Source organism: Cyrtonyx montezumae, unplaced genomic scaffold, assembly GCF_038088225.1.
Source record: "Cyrtonyx montezumae isolate F1298 unplaced genomic scaffold, pur_monq_1.0 scaffold_8, whole genome shotgun sequence".
In the NCBI taxonomy this organism is placed as follows: Eukaryota; Metazoa; Chordata; class Aves; order Galliformes; family Odontophoridae; genus Cyrtonyx; species Cyrtonyx montezumae.
In genome coordinates this window covers 4,448,801-4,471,589 of record NW_027072089.1, presented here as the reverse complement: position 1 = coordinate 4,471,589, position 22,789 = coordinate 4,448,801, and the positions used below count along the sequence as shown (strand labels likewise).

General features: G+C 39.5%; 1 protein-coding gene across 1 annotated transcript in view; it reads right to left on the bottom strand.

The window, feature by feature from the left end:
* Positions 1-22,789, bottom strand: part of COL22A1 (collagen type XXII alpha 1 chain) — a 198,059-nt gene that overhangs the window by 69,246 nt on the left and 106,024 nt on the right. Inside the window, exons 19-24 of the mRNA XM_065752765.1 lie at positions 21,852-21,905; positions 20,505-20,540; positions 19,562-19,591; positions 18,755-18,808; positions 17,988-18,041; positions 7,646-7,699 (exon numbers count right to left, since the gene is read on the bottom strand). Of these exons, the coding sequence (XP_065608837.1) occupies positions 7,646-7,699; positions 17,988-18,041; positions 18,755-18,808; positions 19,562-19,591; positions 20,505-20,540; positions 21,852-21,905 (282 nt within the window). The remainder of the gene's footprint in view (positions 1-7,645; positions 7,700-17,987; positions 18,042-18,754; positions 18,809-19,561; positions 19,592-20,504; positions 20,541-21,851; positions 21,906-22,789) is intronic.

Here is a 22,789-nt window from a genome sequence, read left to right as displayed (position 1 = left end):
AATGCTTGTAAAAATCAGCCAGAACAAATAGTATCATCTCACCAATAGATGGTGCAAAGCAACTGAAAAATGAACTAACAGATGCAACTGGCTTATATATCAGCCGTAATATGCTTCCACTGCAACTCAGTCCAGAACAGACATGGAATCATTCCACAAATAACACTAGTATTTGTAGAGAGTCTCAAGTGCAAGCACAGCTCAAACATCTGCAGGAAGATATGCCTTGGGATCTACTGACATTGCTGACATAACTCCTGGGGAGCCTAATTTCTGGTTTAGAGGATGAGGTTTCAGATGCCATTGTAGGACAGTCCTGCAGTTAAGCAGCTCTAGTCCTGTCAGGGGCAACTGGATGATCCCATCCATCATTTAAAGGACATTCAAAACAAGAATCAACAGTCTAGTACAAGAAAAAGTATCCCACTGCACACACAGTCAGAGGGCAACTGGATGGAGTAGCCTCAAATGTCAGAGACCTGGAAGTTGTGTTTGGCTCTAGTCTAATCCCACAAGGGTGGTAGGTATACAATTAGTATAGGAGCCAAGAAAGAGTTGCTATGAAGAGTGTGTGCAGTGCTGGGAAAGAATTCAAAGATAGCTTTAGATAAACAACCAGAAACTGATCAGCATCAGAGTGGATTATATGTAAGTACAAGAGAGATAAAGTGCAGAATTTACCTTTGTGGACTTTCCTAGCCTGTGTCATGATCCTACCACCTCTCAACGTCAAACACAAATTCCCCATCTCTCTACAGCAGGCAGCTTCTACCAAGAGGTGATAAAGCTGATATCCAGCCATTTCCAGAAAGAAACAGTCATGCTTTTCTAAGATACACACGTAAGAGTGCAAGTTATTTTAGAAGATGGATTATATGGGTGAAAACATGCTTCTGAAAATTTAATAGTAATTATTTTGACTTCTTTGTGAGCTTTATAAATTACTAGCTCTCTGATTCCTGCAACAATAGGATTTAGTAAGCAATTAACCAGTAAAGAACATAGCCACTGTTGTCCCATAGCAAAATTCACAAGACCTCAGCCTGAGCATCCCCCAGGTAGGACACCCACCCTAGACAGGATAAATCTACTCCAAAAGAGAAGCATCATTCAAGCATTTATGAGCAAGCACCATAATCTTCTACATCTAGTGACTAGGACATAAGGAAATGAAAAATCATGGTCATGTAAAAGCTTCAGGAATACATTCTATCACATAGATGTCCTTTACAAAGCCTTCATTTTTGCCACACTTGTCCAGAACGAGACTTGTACACAAGTCGAGCCTTCTCCTGACATCTGAGTATACTTCAAATATTCTCCCAAGTATCTGAGAGGTTCAAACAACCTGACAGTATTTATTTGTTACAAGGGGGGAAAAAAAAAACAACAATGAATAACAAACCACAACACAACAAAACAGCAGTAGGACAGTCTGTACTGTTTAACCCCCATATCTCATACCATCTATATTCTTCCTTTTTGACACTGAATCCAGATGAAAGCACCTGATTGTTAATCACATTTTTCATTGATTATTTGATGAGTCCTTGTCCCAGATCCAGTCCCCAGTGTTGTCCCTCTAAAACAACGACTGAGAAGTAAAAAAAAAAAGGCACAGAGAACTCTTTGTGGCTTGTAAGAGTTCTGGTGTGTGCTTCCTACATGCTGGAACAAAACCTAGTGCATTAAAACCTTTCATCTCTAAAACAGGGCTACGCAAACTCAGTTTAGGAAACAAATGGCATAACATGGATCTTTTGTCAACATGTTTAAATGAAGCTATTTTAAAACAAATATTTCAAGGTTCTTTAAAATCCAGATATCCATGGGAAAGTGTGTTGAGGTGTGTGTTTGGAGAGGAACACCTACAAAGACATTCAGGATTATATTTCAACCAGCTCCATTCCTAACAGAAAGCAACACAATTTTCAGGAAAGAAATGTGACACTCAGAACTGAAGGAACAGCTGCATCGATCCTCCAGGAACCATTAAAAGTTGCTCTCTTCTTCCAGCATGTTCCCTGCTGAAAGACAGGCTGGGAAAGGCAGGACTACTAGCATCAGGGTTCTATACTCCCAAAGGAAGTTCTGCAAAGGAACAAAAACCTTTCATGGGAGTACATCAGTAGGTTGCGTGGCTCAAATCTGTTTTCCATAAGAAAAGGCATGGCTATGTTTTAAAAGAAGGTGAACAAATGTCATTACGGGTTGGAAACAGGAGCCTGATGGCTTCTCCAGATATCTGCCTCTGGAGGAAAAGCTTGTATGGACATATTTTCTGTATACTATTTCATGCCAATGCCTGGATTCTCTTGCATTATGAAAAAGGCTTAGATAAGCCCTAAATCCATGAAAAAAAAAAAAAAAACACCAGACTGCGGTCTGGGCTTTATAGGCAGTATGCCAGTTTTACGAATGAGAAAAACCTCCAGGACATCTAGAAGCACCTTGTCTCCTGACATAACTAGTGAAATGCATGGGATAGCTCTGAGACCCTATTCCCCCTTCAGTGTCTGTGCTCGTCTCCACTTCAGAACCAACTACATCCTGCAAACAGCCGCTCAGGAAGTCCTCACAGTTTTGACTGTTGGTTCATGCCAGCTCCCCTTTGTTTTCACTTCCTTCCCACCAGCAGGCCGTGTTTCTCAGTGTCCCTTGCTACCTCAGCTCTCCATTTCTCCTATACTAGACCTATGCAGTATGTGGGATCAGGTCCTCAGATCTACTCTTCATTTATCACTCCTGGTGCTACCTATATCTACCAGCACATAACTCCTGTGAGTTATCTTCAGAAGTACTGCAGTAGAGCACCTTATTGCTCTCCTTGCTTACAAACCAAGACAAAGACGAGAGGACACAGGAAATTGGTGTTGCTGATAATGCTGAAAACCAATAAGCCCGAGGAGCCAACAGATCTGCTTATGATGCATGTTATATAGAAAACTTCAGTGATAGCGTCATAACTTATAAGTGAACGAGGTCTTTAGTTGTTTCAGCAGGTTGCATGATAGTTGGAATACTAGCAGTATTTCAAAAAATAAAGTGATGTCTTTCCAGTGCTGTAAGAGCACTGAATAAAGTTGGCTCTGTACACAGCAGCCTCTGTAGGAGAATTTCTTGCTTTCAGTGCGAGATGAATGGTGCTTAATTGCACCATTTAGTGTGAGATATGGACACGGTGTCTTCTGTCTACAGATTAAGATTTATTGCCCTATTTGTTTACTTTCAATTCTTTCACTGTGTCAGGGTGGCAAATGAGAAAAAAAAAAACCAACAAAAAAATTTCCCTTATGCTCTTTTGTTTCCCAACTATTAGTGGCCTACACTGATGCAGCCTTTTTTCTCTCTTTGTTTTGTAAAAGGCATGTATCTTATTAAAGACAGTTCTGAGCACTATCTTCTACAATTCCAAGCAGTGCTGACAAAGTCTGAATTCAATCTAAGCTTTGCAGCTGGGGCTGGTATCTCTTTCTTACATTTTGCAGTACTGCATTATAAAAAGAGATGCTCAGAACAGCATGCATTTCAAAGGATATAGTTTATTTCCTCTGGTTTACTTAAGAAAAGCTGGGCTGTGCTCACACCCTACAGATGAGGCTACACTAATGAAATCACTGCCAGCCACAACTATAAATTGTACAACTTGTGCTGGTTTCTCTCACAGGTCTCATTTCTACTACCAGGTTATCTACCATAAAGCAAACCTCAGTAATGGCCCAGATATGTTTCAATTGGGAGGTATAGCATTTTTACTTAAATTTCCAGTAGACTTAAATCATTTTGTCTTTCCACTGGTGGACAGCATGCACCTGCTCAACTCATGGAGCCTGGAGAGTGGCTTAGTGGTACCTGACTTAGCAAAGTTGAATGGCTCCAACCACAGACTATTTATACTACTGGATTTTAGTCAATTGTAATGGGATCTTGGACATATGCATCTCCACCTTCAACACCTGCCTTTCAAGAAATGTGTAGATGTGTTGCTTAGGGACATGGTTTAGTGAGCAATACTGGGGGTAGGTGGGCAGTTAGGCTACCTGATCTTAAAGGTCTTTTCCAAACATAATGATTGCATGACTCTATGAAGCCCTGACACTGTTATTCAATATCTGAGCCCTCAGTGGGTACTGAGCTATAAACTCCCTTCTTAACTGAGACAGCAACTGCAGCCCTCATGGCACACCTATACATAGCACATTGTGTCTAATAGCTAATCTCCTGTCTCCTTAGGACACCCATCATGCCTAGAAAAGCATCTGCCTTCAACCTCTTCTCTGAAACTTCCTCTCAACAGACAACGGGATAAATGAGGTACATCAAGATCTCAGGTGCCCACATCGAAAAACATAACCTCACTGTTGGCCATGCTTAGTACTCATCTATTTCCATTTGAAAGTACTTTACAGAAATGTTCATTTTTCAGTCCACATTTGAACAGCCTACTGTAATAGAAGTTTGACCCATGATTAAGTTTCCTGCAAAGTAAAATAGTGCAAAGAAATAATAACACAAATATGTTATGAGTTCAGATGCTTTTGCCCTGGCTGCAGCAAAATCTTTCAAATCTAGAGGGGAAAAAAGACCCAAAGTGTCTACTCCAGGGCTTAATGATGCTGCAAGGTGCACTATTTTTAAAGGTCAACAGAAAATAAATGTTCATTTCTGAGGGTGTTAACTGGGTAACACAGGGCAAACAAACATATGGACAGGTTCACCACAACAGCAGATCTAGAAGGAAAAAAAAGATCATAAAAATCTTAACATTTAGTTCGAGTAGAGTAGACACCCAGTCCTTAAGAGTCAGACTGGCATCACCTCTGCAGTGGGTAGTCACTATATCTGCTGGCCTGCTCCAGAGCATCCCTAAGGCTGGTTGCCTTGCAGTGCTGCCTGTGCTTTCTGCAGCTTCTTGCTGGGATTGGAATGATGGGAATCATTTATCCTGACAAATCCAAGCGATAAATGCAGATGTTAAGAAAAACTTCTCCAAAAGAGTGGTTAGGCACCAGAAGAGGCTGCCCAGGGAGGTGGTGGAGTCACCATCCCTGAAGGTGTTCAAGAAACATTTAGATGTTGTACTGAGGAACACGGTTTAGTGAGAAATTTTGGTGATAGGTGGATAGGTTGGACTGGATGATCTTAGGGGTCTTTTCTCCTTGGTGATTCTATGATTCTATACCTATGCCTGAGTACACTTCACAGTGCAGTTCTGCAGCTCCATAGGAGGAAGGGTTTCCAACTACGTGTCACTAGAAAATGCAGTATGTCTCTGAAGGTGTTGAGAAACCAGCATCTGTCTCACAGTAATGAAGAGGCTGGCCCACCTTTCCCTGAGATTTCAATAGATACACAGAATAGGGGTCAGAATTAATTGGCATCCTTTTGTGGCTCTTCTGTGCTTTTCAGAAACATGGCTTCTAAAGCTCTTATCTCCATCCCATCCTTCTGCCAATTCAGCTCTCAATGGGAGCAGAAAGGTCAAACAAACAAAATTACATTCAAATTTAAAATAGCAGATGAAAATGAGGTTATCACAGTGTCCTAACCCAGTTTATGTATGGGCAAATCAAGTTTTGTAGCCCTCAACACCATGGAGATGGCACAGGAGGAGGTGACACAAGACTTCCATTAATCATTTTTAAGAATACATGTGTAACTACAGCCTAAGGAAACCTCTTGGTTATTCTTGGAGCACAGCACAATTAAGATAAAATAAAAGAGAGAGAGAAATGCTGATGAAGTGCTTACAAACCTCATGTCACAAAAAATGCTGCTAAGCTGAAAAGTAGTTTTGTCACAAGTTAAAGGTAAGCACTTTCTCCAAACAGAAATATGGAAGACTGCAGTAATATATCCAGGACAATGTGCCACTTTGGGAAAAGGAACGATATTTTTCCATCCTTACAGTTAGCTTGGAGGAAGAGTCAATTTAAGGATCCCTCAATGGGGCTAGCACTCTATGAAGTTTTAATTAACATAAAATTTGAAAACTTTATTTAGACTGTGCTGAAAGGAAAACTACTTAATGCTGTGTCAGTAGTTCTTTCAGACAGGTTTATGAAATAGCTAACACATTTTGTGAAGTTAAAGAGAACTTGAGTTGAGCACGATGTTGTTTAAGCGGATAGTCAGGTATATCAGAATTAATGAAGGGAGACAAGTCCTCCCCAAAAGTAAGGAAAATCCTCTCCCACTTGCTACACAGTTCAAATGGCTTGAGGGGATATTTAATGTTATCCTGCAGGGAAAAAATAAAAATAAAAAATGAATCCATTGGAAATACTGTCTTCATTCTTCTTGAAGGCTACTGCTGAAATACTTGCAAACCAGACACTGTACCAAAGGAAGAAGTCTTAAAAATATGTAGACTATTATCAAGTGGTGTGGAAGGGCAAGGTTCCCAGCTGTACACAAGGGTCCTCACCCTCACAGAATCAGAAAGCCTCAGGTTGTGTTGCTGGTGGCCTCTGCAGACATGCAAGTGGCTCATTACAAAAGGTCTGCTATAGAATTCATGTCTAGATCATGTTTCATGGTTACAATGGCATAGCCTGGAAGAGGAAATAACTGAAAAATCAGTACCTGCAGTACCATTTATTGCAATATCTCACCAACAGCTGTAACAATGGAGGAGGTTCTTTATTTTTGCTCCAAACTTAACTAACTATTGTAACAAAATCCCAAAGCCGAAGACCTAGTTTCTCAACTTATTGAAAAAGAAATGAATGAGATACTCAGTTTTCACCTGAGTGGTTGGTGGATCTTCCCTGCTAGAGGACATTCCCAAAGATATTTCTTCTATTACAAGGGAATGACCCTACACTGAGTTTGGGTCAGCTGAATTTGGCTACATAGTTAGCAAGAAGCCAAGCCAGAGGCAAGTGTCAGTGTATTACAATACAGAGTAGCATAAGCCATTCCAAGGTGGAGACAAATCCGCTTTGATTGTATGTAATGTACACAGTGCACAGCACTATTTTGTCCTTATGAAACCACAAATGGTGCAAGCTGGAGCATTATCTTGCCAAAAGGGAGCTAATGGGTCATGAACTTCAGACATTGCTCACAGCCTTCTTCATCAGGAGAATAAACAACAGTTTTAGGCTGCTGCGTCTACCTTTCCTAGTAAGCCACTGCCTGACCTCCTATAACAAGCAGAAATATTACTATCAAAGCAGTAAAAAAAACTTGTGCACAAATAAGTGTGCTTTCTGAATAGCAAACACCTTTAAAACTGTTTCTTCCCTCAAGACTGAAGCACAGGAGGCATATCTGCACTTACCAATTCACACTATCTATAGCTCAGACACTGTTCCAAATATTACAAAACACAAATCTTGCTTTCCCCCAGGAATGATACTGCTCTATGCAAAAGCAATGAGAAAATCAGACACAAAACAGCTCCTTATGTCTCTATACAAATATGCTGAAAAACTGGAAGGGAAATATAACTGATGCCAGACTTCTCTCTCACATCAGGATAAATCAGTTTGGATCTTAAAGGAGAAAATTCAACATCAAAGATGGTGCAGATGTGAAGAGAACAAGGTTATGGCATGCTGCATTGCAGTTCCAAGTCACCTGTTGCCATAAAATATATCTTTCCTACATATTATGTGAGAATGAAGAAATTGTCACTCACCTGAGGGCCAATCAGACCATTAATTCCTGGGAATCCAGGTTCCCCCTTCTTACCCTGTGTGTTCAACAGAAAAGCAAATGTTAGACACCAGGGCAAAAACTGCTTGCTAGGACTTTCTAAAATCTTTTACCCTGAGACTGGCATATCAACAGAATAAAAAACATGAGGGCTAGAAATTAAGGCATCAGACATTGGATGTGCAACTCTAGTGGTTTGTGTTAAGTGTAACATCTGTCTAGTTTGTGGACACTACAATATCAAGTCCAGATTTTGCTCTTGGAAATAAATAAATAAATAAATAAATAAATAAATTGGAAAAATATGATTGGTTATCCAAGCAGACTCATCTCTGGAGGTATATGAATGGTCCTGAGCTCCTAGCCCTAATGCTGTGAGTAGGGAGTCATGTTTTATGCTCACCACCTCTCCCACTTCTAACATGAATTTGTTATTTTCAAGCTCAGAAGATTTAACTGGTTTGAAATCGCACAAAAATCAACCTGAATACCTGACAATTAATGGTAAAGTTTCTATTAAATAAGGTTTATAAAATAAATACTTGATAAATATCACGAGCTGAATATAAGCAGAATGGATCCCAGTCACCTAAGTAAGGTAGAATGCCTTACTTAGCATTGGCCACACTCCCAAATACTGCAGAAAATTGAAATTCTCTCAATTATTTCTTTGCACATTCAGATCTACCAAGCTTCATAGTCTGAGTGTAGCCTTCACCCTCATAGAGGAGGGTTAGTTTCATGCATCTTTGGCCTCTGTTCCACGCTGCACTTACTTCTGGGTGCTGCCCAAAGAGGATCAGAGAATTGACAGTACTGAGATTCAGCCAAGGGAGGTACCATGTGTAGAGAGACATGCTACAAGATGCTTTCTTTTCTACAGTACAAAGTTTCACACTTCCCCAACCAAACCAAGCTCTGTCCTTTGTAGTTCCAGCACTTCTTTATGCATAATGAAAGAAAATAATTAAGAACTCTGGTACACGGATGAATATAAAAGATTCAGTCTCTGAGTCAGAAAACAAGAACACGAGGCATTTCTACTGGGGTTAGCATTATCACCAAGAGACAGAGCTCACCAACTTCTCTGCAATAAAAAAAAAACTTCCTCCAGATGAATAGAAGAGTTTCACTGGTGCAAAGGAAGGATAAGCCAAGTCCTGGAGCATACCCATGTGAGTAGAATCGTAGAATCATTAAGGCTGAAAAAGAGCACTAAGATCATCCAGTCCAACCATCAACCCATCATCACCATGCCCACTAAATCATGCCCCTCAGTTACATGGAGATTGCAGCAGCTATGTCTACCCGTGGGCCTGACCTCAAGTAGTTCACAGGGAAAATCTCCTATGACAGAAAAAAAAGAGGAAGAAAGGATTCAGAAAGGATGCCTGAAGTACTAGAGTTAAGGCAGAAGTTTGGTTTGTTTCTCAACTCAGAAGTTTACTTGCTGTGTTCCTTTGGGTAAGTCACATATTTTGTGACTCAGCCTCCTTGTAAAAATAGTCTATCCTATCCTGACATGTAATAGATACTGAATCATTAATACTTCTGAGGTTGTTAGTAATACATAGGACATTGCAAGATAAATCATGTAAATATCTGAAAGTCAGAGAAGTGATTTTTCTCCTCATTTCCACTTCTCATCCAAACTGGTTTTCTTTTTAGAAAGATATTATAACTAAGCAAGTTTTATGTGACTGATGATGTGATTTGTCACACAGATGTCTGATATATAATTTCCCTTTATTTTCCTTTACTCAAATATGTCCAGAAACAATTTACATAACTCTAGTTGACTTAAATGAGTGAAACAACTAAAACGTTACAAGCAAATCAAGTTTTCATCATTTTTTATCTGATTCTGACTGAGTTTAGTTAGCTGAGATGCCAGAATCAGATCTTTTCCATAATTTTTTTCATAATAGAAGTATCAGCTCTCATATACAGAAGAGTTTAGGAAGAAAATTAAATGAATTATTGTGAGGTGCTTGGGTAGCAGGAAGAGTTTGCATTCATTACCGAGCTCCTGATATCAACAGGAATCTGCCTACTCAAATACATGCACTACACAAGAGTGTGTTCCTTCCATTTTCTCAACATCCACCACTTCTTTCCTTGCCAAAGCTCATTTTAACCCGTGGGTCTCATGTCATCACATGAATCAACACGTTTTCCAGGTAGAGGCTCCAGCTGGATTTTGTCAACCGCCAAAGTGACCACTGAAGACGCCCTATTAAAATATTTGTATAAAATTTAAAAATTAAAATATTTGTACCTCCCCTTACAGTGTGTGTGCATTTTTGGTTCCCTTTAGAAACATTAATTAAGAGAACACAAACGAATGCAGAGCAGGAATTTTATCACTGATATAACTTTTGATAACATTTTGAAGGAGCATAATGGTATTGGCTCCCTAATTAGTCACCTTAAATCATAGAATCATAGAGTCAGAAGGGTCCTTTAAAGGACATCCAGTCCAACCTCAAATCAGATCTTGAAAGTTGGAGAGCACAAATATACCTGTTGTAATGACACCGTAATGACTGATTGTCAATATGTTGCATGGAATAGATTCTTGAATGATGCCATATTTTGATGAGATAACACACTGATGTTTTTTCTGTTACAGAGTATAGCCATGTGTGGACTTTTCACCTCCTCACGTTGCTCTGACAGCACGGAGCTGGGAGCATATTGTGGTGGGAGAGGACAAAAGCAGGGCAGATGGCCCAAACTGACCAAAGGAATATCCTATACCAGCAATAAAAGCTGAAGGAAAGAAAGAGAAAGCAGGGATCATTTGGAGTTGATAGCATTTGCCTTCCCTAGAAGTGTTTTCATGTGATGAGCCCTATTTTCCTCTAAGTGGCTGCACATCTGTCTGCCAATGGGAAGGACCGAGATAATTCCTGGCTTTGCTTCGCTTGAGCACACATCATCTGCTTTACTTAGAATACTCTCTTAATCAGTACCCACGAGTTCTCACACTAGTACCTTTCTGATGCTCTTTCCCTTTCAACTTAGGGAGAGTGAGCAAGCAGCTTCGAGGTGCAGAGCTACCCACAAGATTCAACCACAACACCAATGAATGCACTGGTGTTCAGGACAGCAAAATCCCAATGAGATTCTTAGCCTTGCAACTGAAAAGAAACAAGTAGTACACAAGGATCTTATTTTTGTGGTCCACTATGGTGTGATTTTAATGACTTTATAACTTAAGGGTATTGTCTAGTTGTAGTTTTCTGAATATGCTCTTTTTGGAAACTTGGTACCATATGATAAAATTACTTGGGGAAGCTAAGGAAGGAGGTAGAAGCTACAGCTTCTTCCCAAAGTGATCTCAAAAACTGAGAAAGGGGAGGAAGGACAAATTTTGCCTCCTGGGATAACTATATACTAGCTGTTCTGTTTCCACACATTGGCCAAGCACACTAATCTGCAGCAACAATAACAGATGTGAAAGGAGCCTATCCCTTTCTTGAGTATAACACTGAAAAACTTTGCTGGTTTTCAAAACACCAAGAAAACCCTTACAGCAGCATATAATTATATTGACACAGAGACTGAGAGTGTAATTTCCCATTGTGAGGGGAACATTTTGGCCGCTCAGAGGTTAGCCAAAATCAAACTACAACAGAGTTACTCCATGATATTACAGCCTGTCTGGAAAGCACAGAAATACTTGCTGGGAGAAATTATACCTATGGGAGCAATGCTCAGTGAAATGTCACATCACCTAATAATATGACAGATAAAACTAGCAATTATGCTCTGTTACTTAGGGAAAGAATCAGCTAAGTGTGTAAGAATGTCTACCCTTTGATTGTATGAAATATATGTTATTTGTCTTCATCAGCAATTTGAATAATAGCACAGTTAAAGATGTGTTTTATAGGAAATTTACCTCAAAGACAGTTAAAGTTTATTTCTGGATCTAAACTACACTATCAATCCTTTCGTCCTTCTTTTTTTTCATTTGTTTAATTTCTACTTCTGTGCTGCTGAACTTTGCAAGGGCAGGCAAAATCACCTGAGCAGTTCAAGCATCCCTAAATACAATCCCTAAACACAACCAACCTCTGGAAACCACCATGTAGAAGACATAAAAACAGGGGGAATTGTTAGATTCACTCTGCTAGGGGGGAAATTTGGAAAGGCATTGTAGCTCTAGCCTGTTTCTTCCTTTTCTATACAACACCCTGAACAGCTGTATATTCTCATAGCATGGTTATCACTGAGGTTTGGCCCCAAGAATAGAGCTTTTGGTACCAGATACAGAAAAAGCACCTTAACTGTGAATTAATATGACTGCTAGCAGAAATGCCAGCTCTTTACTATTTAAACCAGGTTGGATGATAGGATTACGCCTTTCAGCCATGTTCCTTTACCTCTATACAAACAGCAATGGTAACTAGTAACTGATTTCCCTTTAGGCACTGTGCTTTCACAGCCTCCATATGCACTGAACCAAGGCAGTAAATTAAGAAGCAAGAGCACTTCTTGGCTTGAGGATGCAAACACCATTGGGGCTGCCCAACATGTGAATGATTACAGGGAACTGGTATAATAAAGAGAAATAAGGGCTAGTAGGACTTTTGGACATTAAGATAAGTCACACCTTTGGACTTTCTCTTTCCAAAAAGTCTGCCTTGTTTGATGGGCAAACTGTTTTTCCCCTTCTGGATTATCTTCCTAACAAAGCACATCTCCCCCTAGAGATATAAATCAGCTCTTTCTTTCCCTAAGCAGGTTATGATAAGCCAGAATAGGAATATCATAGGCAACAACCCATCTAAACAGGAGAGAGGACATCAAGTAATGAGAAAGTCTGATATCTGTATTTCTGTCCTGACATTAAATCAGAGAGTTCAGTAGCCACCAGGGATCTTCTACATTACAGCTAACAGAGATAAACTTTTCCGGTATTGGGAAGTGCTTTTTAACACTTCTCTTCAGGGTGGATGCTGAGCCCAGAACCCAGCAATCCCCAGTTTTAATAGGACCCTCCAGAGTAAATTGTAAAACAAATACGTAGCACTTACTGATACTCACAGCCTTGTTAATCTAGTTGTTAAGAGTCAAGAAAGGTCTGTTAAGCTGTTTGTGATGCTCTGACTTCAGGGATAAACATTCAGGGGATGTGGTCCCCGGGACATGAAAACTTGCTGAAATGTGACAGCTGAACTGAAGACACAAAAGACATCCTTAGGTAGTTCACTCTTGGAGTCACACTCATTCCTCTTGCCTCCAGTCCTGACAGAATATGATCCTGAACTTCACAAGTCACTCCCAAGAGAAGGGTCTTGCAGTAAATTTTTTATGTTATCTCTGTTTTGACATCCAACCAATTCTCATTCTATGCATGACTCTGCACAAATTATCTTGTGCACCAAGTTGAAAAAGGTGGAATTATTATTTCTTATCAGTCTGATTCAGGTACACTGGACTCTTAATCATAGATAAGGACATTCATTAAAGAGTACAATCTTAAAAGCATATTTTCCATCAAGAAAGGTTTTTCTTAACAACACTATTCTTACTATTCTGTGAGACTTGTATTTTTTAGTGTTTTTCACTATTCTTTGAGCATGGGAAATTCTGACTATACATTTAGAAAACCAGGCTGCAACACATCACATTCAAAACGTGTCTAGGTAGCTGCTACCTCACATCTAAATGGAGAGTACTCTTCTAGGATAAGTGTTTCCTCTTTGTTTGTTTATCAAAATTTCAATCCCTTGAATGAATATGCACCATTTCAGTTGGATGGACTTTTTTTCTCTGCATTTATTTGGAGCACACTTCAGAAGAACTCCATGTTTAGTCTAGATTAAACAAAGGTCTGGATGCTTTCCAGGAGCATTATCAGAGAAGCACCTTTTGTGTCACTCAAGGAAGGTTAGGATTATTTCCATTATTTCTAGCAATAAATCAGGTGCCAAAAGACTTTAAAGTAAAATCAGAGTACTTCAAATTCTCTTCCATTTCACAGGAGGAGTAGGAAAGAAAGAGAAGAGAAAACCTAAAATGAATCCAGACTCACAGTGTTCTGCCTCTTTTTTTTTTTTTCAGGCAATTTTAGTGAAATAAGAGAAACAGTACTCTCTACCACTGAATGGTCTTAGGGATGGATGAGAAGAGCTTTGCTCTTCACATTGTGTGCAGTCGATATGAAGGTATTGTCAAAATTTAGATCATTGATGCCGTGCACTTGGAAGTAGCTGGCTAATAAAAAGAACATAATTCAGTTGTCTGGTTCAGGCTAGAATTATTATCTCCTCCTCCCTATACAAAATCAGAAGATAGAGGTGAATTATCAGACCAGCAGTTTAGGAGAGGTATTGAGGCAATTATGCCAAATTTTTCTGTGCTCATAAAATACTTCGAGACCTGTAACTAAACCAGACTAATGGAGAAGTACTTTTAAATGTACGAATGATGATTTGTCTTCCCAGACTATGCTCTCTGTAGTACGCTGCCACTGTTGTGCCACTAAACAAGATGTGTAAGTTGCCCTCCTATTAGCTTTCTGTGGTTAAGGTCTATGTCTGCGAGTGTGCATTATTATAATTACACTGAAAATACACTGTACACAGTGGAGCTCCTAGGAATGAGCTGCAGGAGGAAGAGGTTCGTATACAGCAAGGGGAGCTTCTGATAAATTTGGCAATCACGTTGCTGCAATACTATCAGCCTGGTTTTAGACCATAAGACTCCCTCCACTCTCTACTTAACTTTTCTAAATAAAGCAATAGGAAGATAATCAGTCATACCCATAGGTCAGCTTGTGAGCCCTCCTCTCTAAAGCCATCTTAAAATGAGCAGTATCTTTTTCAGCCAGCTCCCCGCTGTCTCAGACTTCATTCTCCTGAAGGGCAGTGATTCCAGTCACTTCCTGGGACTCACTAGTTACCTCCATGCCTTCATGAGCAGCTATGTGCAGACTGATCTCTTGATCACAGCTTCTGAAATGTTTGGCTGAAAGAATACGGTGCTGCTCAACACTGCATGGAGGAGATCAGCTGGGTATGTCTGGAGTCTACGTAAAGTTCTGGGTGTCCACATATAGCAATTCTTGTTCAGTGGTGAGGTACCAAATGCAACAGATATGGATTACTTTGGTCAGAAGCCCTGTGCCATCAGAAGCCCTGATAATGATCACCCCACCTGGTTATTCAGGCATATTTGGGTCAAGCATATGCAGAACATCCTGCAGCTCTTCCAAGAACTGCACAGTCTAAGCAGGGGTGATTGGAAAAGCTTTATTTTGTCAAAATGCACAATAAATGCCTTTATATGAAAGATTAAGTTTGCAATAACCATGTTAAGAAATTAATCCTCCACTTCCCTTCCTATAACACAAATGGTGACTCTGCAAGCAATGTGCCTTATTTACTGCCAACTGTGCTAACCCATACTGTCTTTTATTTCTTCATCAGTAACTGGAACCAACATTCACACCAAAGGAATATCATACTTCCTTTTTTCTTAGAAATCTTTATAAAAATTATGGCTCCACTCCTGTTGGCCTGACTATCATTAGGATATTTGGCACAATATGTCAACTTCTGTGAAATTTCATTTACACTGTGTAGGTGGCCCCAGCATAATATTTCTGACATAAACCAACAATGGCTTTGGCTTCACAGATCTCAAAATCTTTTACTTGCAGTGGGCTGTGTTATGAGGGACGCGTTCCAATATGATATTGTTCCAAACATCTTTAATCCATCAGTAGTCTATGGCAGTTGCACTACAGCTAACTAAAATGCTGTAAGTTTTTAAGAACTCCAGTGAAAGTTTGTATCTACATATGCAAATCAGGACAGAAGATTTGTTTGTGTGTGCATCATCTTCACCTAAATCTCAGCTGAGGACCACATGGCCAACTGCTCTATGTTAGACCCTCTTTGCAGCTTGCTACTTAAGAGGGTCCTGAATTCAAGCAGATCAGAAGTTGGAATTTACCCCTGAACTGTAATCTGTCTCTTATACTACAAGATACTAGGGCAGAAGAGTTATATACTACCTCAAGAATGAAATTTTCAGGAGATAAAAACTGGTGTAACATCACATCCTGAAACTCCACCCATGTAAGGCAGCAGAGAAGCCAGTCAAGTAGATAGTGAATTTCATCTGTTCAACACAAGATCTAATAACAGCACTGGAAAGGAGACCCAAATCTGCCTCTGGCTATTTCTGACTTTCTGTTCCTGCCACAGGGGGAATTATCAAAGAAATCTACATTTGTACAGCCAAACTCACCTTTTCACAAAGGATGCCCCTTTATCAAGAAGGGTCATTTGTGGGAGACAACTTGCTGGCATGACCCAAAGTTGTGTGGGGAAACATGGTTAGGGTTAAACTCATGCTCTCTCTGCTGCTCTGTCTCTGCTCTATGTGCTCACATATTTACATAGCCATGCTCTCCTGCCACTACAGCAGACACAGAGGTGAAAAGATGTAACTAGTGTCCTGCAACAAGACAGGGCTGGACTCACAACAAAACTGCAGCATCATGTCCGTGGCCACATTCTCACTGGGCTGTGGCTTCAGAGCCAGACTTTACCTCACATCCAGTCATCTAATACCAGATTTGAATATACACTTGCAAAGATTGCTGTTCATGGCATTTTAACTTCCAAGACTGTTCAGAGAAATGCTTGCTTTTGTGGCCAAATTTATGTGAGATGGTAATCAATGCTTGTATTTGTACTTAAGCAAGAATGGTACTAACAGTGAATCAGCAGCATCTGCTAATCAGGTCTCTCTCCCACATTTGTAGATTATCCATGTAGCACTACCAACCTCAAGGTCTTGATTCATCTCAGTTATTTAATCACTGAATGGTCTTTAATTATAAATATATATATATATATCCACGTAAGATGCTTGGTGACTAATAAATACCCTCAGGAAACGTCTAACCAGCTAGACACAACAGACTCAGGGAAACATTCAAACACAGTGTGTATCAAATGACATCTCTAATTAAATGTTCATTAGCAGGAGCATTTTGTATTGTGTGGCAGACCCTGACAGATCACTGTCCTTTACTTAGCTAATATGCTCTATTAATCTTATTCAAAAAACAGTGTTTCACAGCAGGCTTTAAAACCAGGCCAAATCAAAAGTTGTCAACTGCTAAGTAAAGCACAGCACAGTTATTTGCAAAAGCCATAAGCTGATATTTTCTAAACACTGGAAAACTACAAAAAAAAAAAACAGCAAGTAAATGACTTATTTCACTTTAGCATTAAAGACTAAAATAAAACAAAAGACTACAAGCATCATCTTATCCACAAGAAGATTCTTAAAAGCCGAGTTTAGAGTTCAATTCAATGTCATGCAACTCAATTTAAGTCTGTAGAAAACCATCTACCAAAAAAGGTGTGTCAAATTTGTATCGTCCCCTGCCTTCCCATACTCACATTAACACTCTCAAGACCATACAAAACATAATGGCTCCACTTTGTACCACGTACTTTAAGGATCTTTGGATTTGACTTGCAAGACAACGGCATTTCTCTGAAATTTCACCTGTCCATCTTATTAGTGGCTCCACATTCAGACTCCTATCTTAATAGGGGTGACATTGTTTCAAGTCTCACTTGCAATGAGACTCCACTCTGTTTTTATATTTTTAGGAATTAAAGCATTTTGAAGACTCTTCCAATCCATTTTCTACCTCAAACAAGGTTATATTGTAGGTCAGTTTCCAAGGCTTGGTAAGTTCATAAATAGCTTCTAATGAGAATTTTATAGGAAATTCTACCAGATTTTACATTCTTGTAGCATTTACCAGGAAGCCTGGTGTAAAGTGATATTTGTCAGTGCTGAAAATATATTTCCAGCAGAGTTTGATTTTGTCTTATTAGACACTGCTTTTTCTATAGAAATTATTTTGCTTTATTTTTTAAAGACTAACTGTGTGCCCGAGTGCGATTCAGGTATATTCCCTTAGAAAATAAAGTTACCATTAATTTTACCTCTGATAACCATCAATATATATAACATAGAATCCAGTAGGGAAGAGGAATAAGAATTATCTTGACAGCAAGGAGCAGAGACAAAGAGAGGAGAGAAAAGGACAAGAAAGAAAATTTCTCAGGGTCCTATAGGGCGCTGCAGTACAGTTTGTGGAATCCAAGAGGTACTGAATGTTGCTGGACCACACAGAGGGAGTAGGAGAATGGATCCAGACTTCAAGGATCCTTAAATAAATGGAAAAGTATACATAAAATGAGTCAAAGTACCATGCTTATTGAACACTGCAGTCCCTGGCCTATTGAGACTTAACACTGAATAAAAAGAAAACTCACCCTTTGACCTGGTAAACCTGGGACTCCAGGCTTGCCCTCTGGACCAGCCTCTCCCTTTGAAAGTGAACATATTTTCAGAAAGTTAATCAAGTAAGAAAAACTAACAAACTCTTATACTATTTCCTAACTATGCTGGGCTACAGTTACCGCATGGCTACCTAGACAACACTCAGCTGATAATTGTGCTGTCCTGTGAGCAGAAGAGAATAAGAAAATGGGATAGAGAAAAATGACAATTCCTTGATTAAATACAAAGCATACAACTATATTTAAATCACATAATCAGAATCATATTTACTTAAGCAATCTTCACAATGCCATCAATTTTACAAAACCAATGAACAGTGAAACACCAGGAAAAAAACATAAGTGAGGAAATAAAGAGCATATGCAAATCAGGCAGGAGTCTAATGTGAAATTGACTACAGAGTTGGGTTATAAAATGTACCTGGAAGAAGGCACAAATAAGTAAAAAGAATGCAAATTATTAGTCTTTAAAAAATAACTTATTGCAAATACTGTGTTGTATTCCTTGCTGGGACACCAATACGCATACCCATCCCTTATAGCTAGGACATTGTAGCATAAAGCCAACCCCTTTGCAGCAAGCATTCTTCGACTGCCATTCTATGATGGCTTACAGGTTCTTCCAGTGAAGAAAATTGGGAGCACTGTGATTTGGTAATGTATAATGTTTTGCATGTATGCCTCACATCAGTCTGAGTTTCACCTTCTGAGGACTGAAAGTAGTAAGAGGAACTGCTTACTGGCAGTCCAGGAAGTCCAGGTTGGCCTTGTGGTCCTCGTGGGCCAGGCTCTCCCTGCAGAAGGAAATAATAAAAAAAGAAGCATTAAAATATCTGCAGGAAAAATCATATGGGCACAGTACTCATATGAGTCAGCTGTACAGAACCTACACCACCTCTTTCCTCACAGTTCCCAAAGCAGCAGTGCAGAGACCAGATGGTTTTCTTCTTAGCCCTGGGGCTACTTGAATTATCAACACTGACTGCAGTGCATGCAGAATGATCTACCCGTGCCTACTCATCATTTAACCAAAACTGACTCTTTCCTCCTCAAAAGTAGTAGGTTAACAAAGACACTGGGCTACTCTGGATATTCCAACAAATGCTGCAGAACGGTGTTCAGAGGTGGAGATAAGCAGTTTCTGCAGGCATTTTCTCTAGGGCCAGCACAACTGTGAAGGCCTTGAAAGTATTGGGCATATAATGCATTTCATTATATTTCAAAAAAAGTAAATTTTAACAGAATAAAATTTAGATACAGTCATGACTTTATATTAACATGGTCCAAAATTTAAAGAATTGCATAGCTGAATCTTCGCAGTTTGCACTTGTCACTCATGTTAGATTCACTGCACTGTAGAAGGACATTACCCTTTTCACTCTCATTTATTTTTCCCACTACATGTTAACTTGTTTCTTGATTCCCTGACAACGCTTCTATCCACCCTAATTTTGAAATGCCATTTTAAAGCAAAATGTAATCTAACAGGCAGTTGAACCACATAAAACACCTTTTCAATGGAAGCACAGATACTGAATCTCTCTTACTTGCTCTCCTTTCAGGCCTTCGGTATGTACCTGCAATAAAAATGCAGCGTCATCAAAGGGCAAACCAAAAAAGACCACAAAGAGGTGCTGGAGTGTGAGTATCCCACACAGCATATTTTTCTTCCCTCACCGTTCCCCCAGCGTACATGCTGGAGGGATATTTTCTATTCAAGCAGATCAGATCATCAAGATTTGCTCACTCAGCTGCCTGTGATAGGATTTGCATGGCTGTATAAGCCGTAATATAGTTCATTATCTCATCAATATAAACTAGTTAGTAAGTTCTCTTCAATGCAACCAAAGTGGTTATAGTACTGACTGACAGTACTATTTCCTAACTTTATTTCCTAACTTTAATCCATTTTTTGGAATGCAAAATGGATATGCCCCAAAAGCTTTGTTACCAGCCCCTGCAGAAATCAGTCTTAAACCTGTCCCCCGCACACTTTTTTGTAAATTTTCTTTCTCCATTCACTCAGAAATGAACTCTAGATATGCTGTGCCCCTGCTAGTGATACTTTTGGTTTCACTGAAGGGATCGCTGAAGAATGAGAGATGCTTAAAAATATGTAGAGCTTGTGCCACAGTAAAGATCAATCCCTCTCTCCTATGTTCTTGGTGTGCTTATTCACCACTTTTGTCGGCATTGGCTCAGTGACTGTCTTGGAAAACTCACAGTCATGTCATAGGATTGCTTTATCAGATGTACCTGAGGTAATGCTTTCTCAAGACCTAATCTCCAAACTTCAAAATCTCCCAAAATTATTGACAGCATACCTCCTTGTCATGGTCCTTCAGAAATCTTTACTGGCTTAAATTTCACTTTTTTGGAAAATCCATTTAAGAACATTGAATAAAGCCTCCCAATTCCCATCTTCCATCTTCTATTTTCACACAATAAAGCTTATAATACGTGATTAACACAACAACAACAAAATCTTACTGAAGAGCCTGGCAATCCTGGGAGCCCTGTTTCACCCTGTGGGAAAATTCAACAAAAATGAAAAACAAAAATGAAAAAAAAAAGGTAATGTAACACAAAGCACAACATAAAACATAACAGAGAAGTAAAGCAAACCCCTCAGCTGTTGTATATTTCTTATTTATGGACCACCCTAGAGCTGACAGATGAATATGCAACCCCATTTAACTTGTTTCTCCATCCTGCATGTGAATGTAAACAGGAACTGATTGTCTTCTGTTACTGTGATGATACACACCAACTTCAGTGGTACTCACTGTCATAAAATGGCGCCATTTCCCTCAAGTCATTTTTTCAGCGCACAACAACGTTAAAAGTATTTGCAGGACACTGGGGTGCTACGTACACTCTGCATGATTTACTGCCACCTAGGCTATCAGTTAGCTTCAGCAGTATGTCTCCAGCAGGGCACTACTATTTATCATGCTTCAAGACAGCCTACAGAAAGTATCTCCTTTACTTTAGGTAAAGTCCAACACAAAAATGATCATTCAGCTTCTTTTCACAGTCTGTTTCTTCATTATTTATGTAAGTCTCTGCTTTACTCAAAATATCAGTTGTTTTCTTTCCTCTTAAGACAAGTTTAATTACTATTGGTTATTTATTCTCAAGAGAGTCCACAGTATGTCAGAAGGACTGAAGAGACATAGAACATCTACGCTGAAAGTTACAGAGCAAGGAGATAAACATTTTCTCGAGGATCTAGATGCAGCCACAACAGAGATAACGATGAAGAGTTATGAAGTCAAGATTGTTCTTTACTTAACGTATCTAGAGCACACTGATCTTCCTCTCTCTTGTTAACCCCATGGACGTGCTCCACTTCTGAAACCTCACTTAGACCTTTTGAATATGAATCAGAGAATAATTAGATTCACTTCTGATCTCTGTATTCTTGGGTGAGGCTCACTACTTGGATGAGAAAAGGAGAAAGAAGAGCCAGAGCTAGGCACATCTTGCTATTTATGCTAAAGAAATAGGTAGGGAATATCAAAAACATGTCAGCCTGAGCAGGAAGGAAAAGGTAAGACTGTACTGGAAACCTTAGTAACCCTGCAAAATAAAGTCCTTTTACTTCCACAAAGAAGGTTAAGCCATGAGAAGCAGAGCTATAACCAGACCTGTTTTACCTCTCACTTACGCCCACATCTGATAGAAAAGTTACACACATATATGTATTCAAGTTTCTCTTATACACAAATGAGAGAAGTATTAAGCTAACAGCCCCAATATTTTCAGCACTGGGGCTCAAGGAAGAAGTAATAAATATGTCTTAAAACTTCTCCCATGCGTCCCAACACAACTCACCTTTTCTCCTTTGGGCCCACTGCCACCAGGAGGGCCTGGGCTGCCAGCAGGGCCCTGTGGATAGGAAAAATAGTGGAAAAAATCTTTGCTTTACATACACCAGGCCACGAATTGAAATTCTGCTTGAAGTGATGGAGAAACAGAAGGCTGCAGGTTTGGGTATTAACCCTACAGTCAGCTACGTCCCATTGTATAAGTTAATACACACAAGACCGCTTTGGCTCTACTACGTAGACAAGAAGTGGAATAAGGATGGAGATGACACAGCAAGCATGATAACAGCAATCCAATTCCAGCTGGTTCAAAAGGATTGTACTTCAAGGAGTACACCAGTGTCAAACAGAAAATTTAGGGTAAAATTCAGGCATGAAGATTTGCCCACTGCTAGGTGTCTAGACATGAAAAAGGCAGAAAAGCCTCAGAATAATGCAACTTCTGTAATAGGCTGTCAGCTGGAAAAATTGCTCCTGCGAAGTAGTTAGCAATCAGCATCCACCTCTACATCTCTCTGCAATTTTTCGTTTCATCCACATTTGTTGCAAGTGCAAACTAGTCCTGTGAACAATGCAATGGGCTCAGTGAACATAGTTCATAGAGCATGCAGTGCCACATCTAGCACCAGGAAATACTTCCATCTTATAAGGATAGTGATAAACACTAACCAGAGAAATACGTCATGGAATAGGGTAGAACATGGCTGAGGAACAGAGCAGAGAGAAAGCAGTGATTAACAATCAAACCTCCCACAAAGAAAAAAAAAATATATATAGTGTGATATATAGTGATCTCTATTACCTTGCAGGTGTAAGGTGTAATTTAGCAAAGACAAGGATTTATTATGACACTATACCTTGCCATCCTGATACATGTGTCTGATAGGGAAACAAAATGACTTCTAACCAAATCAAATCAAAATTCTGACTTCCAAAGGAGCAAAA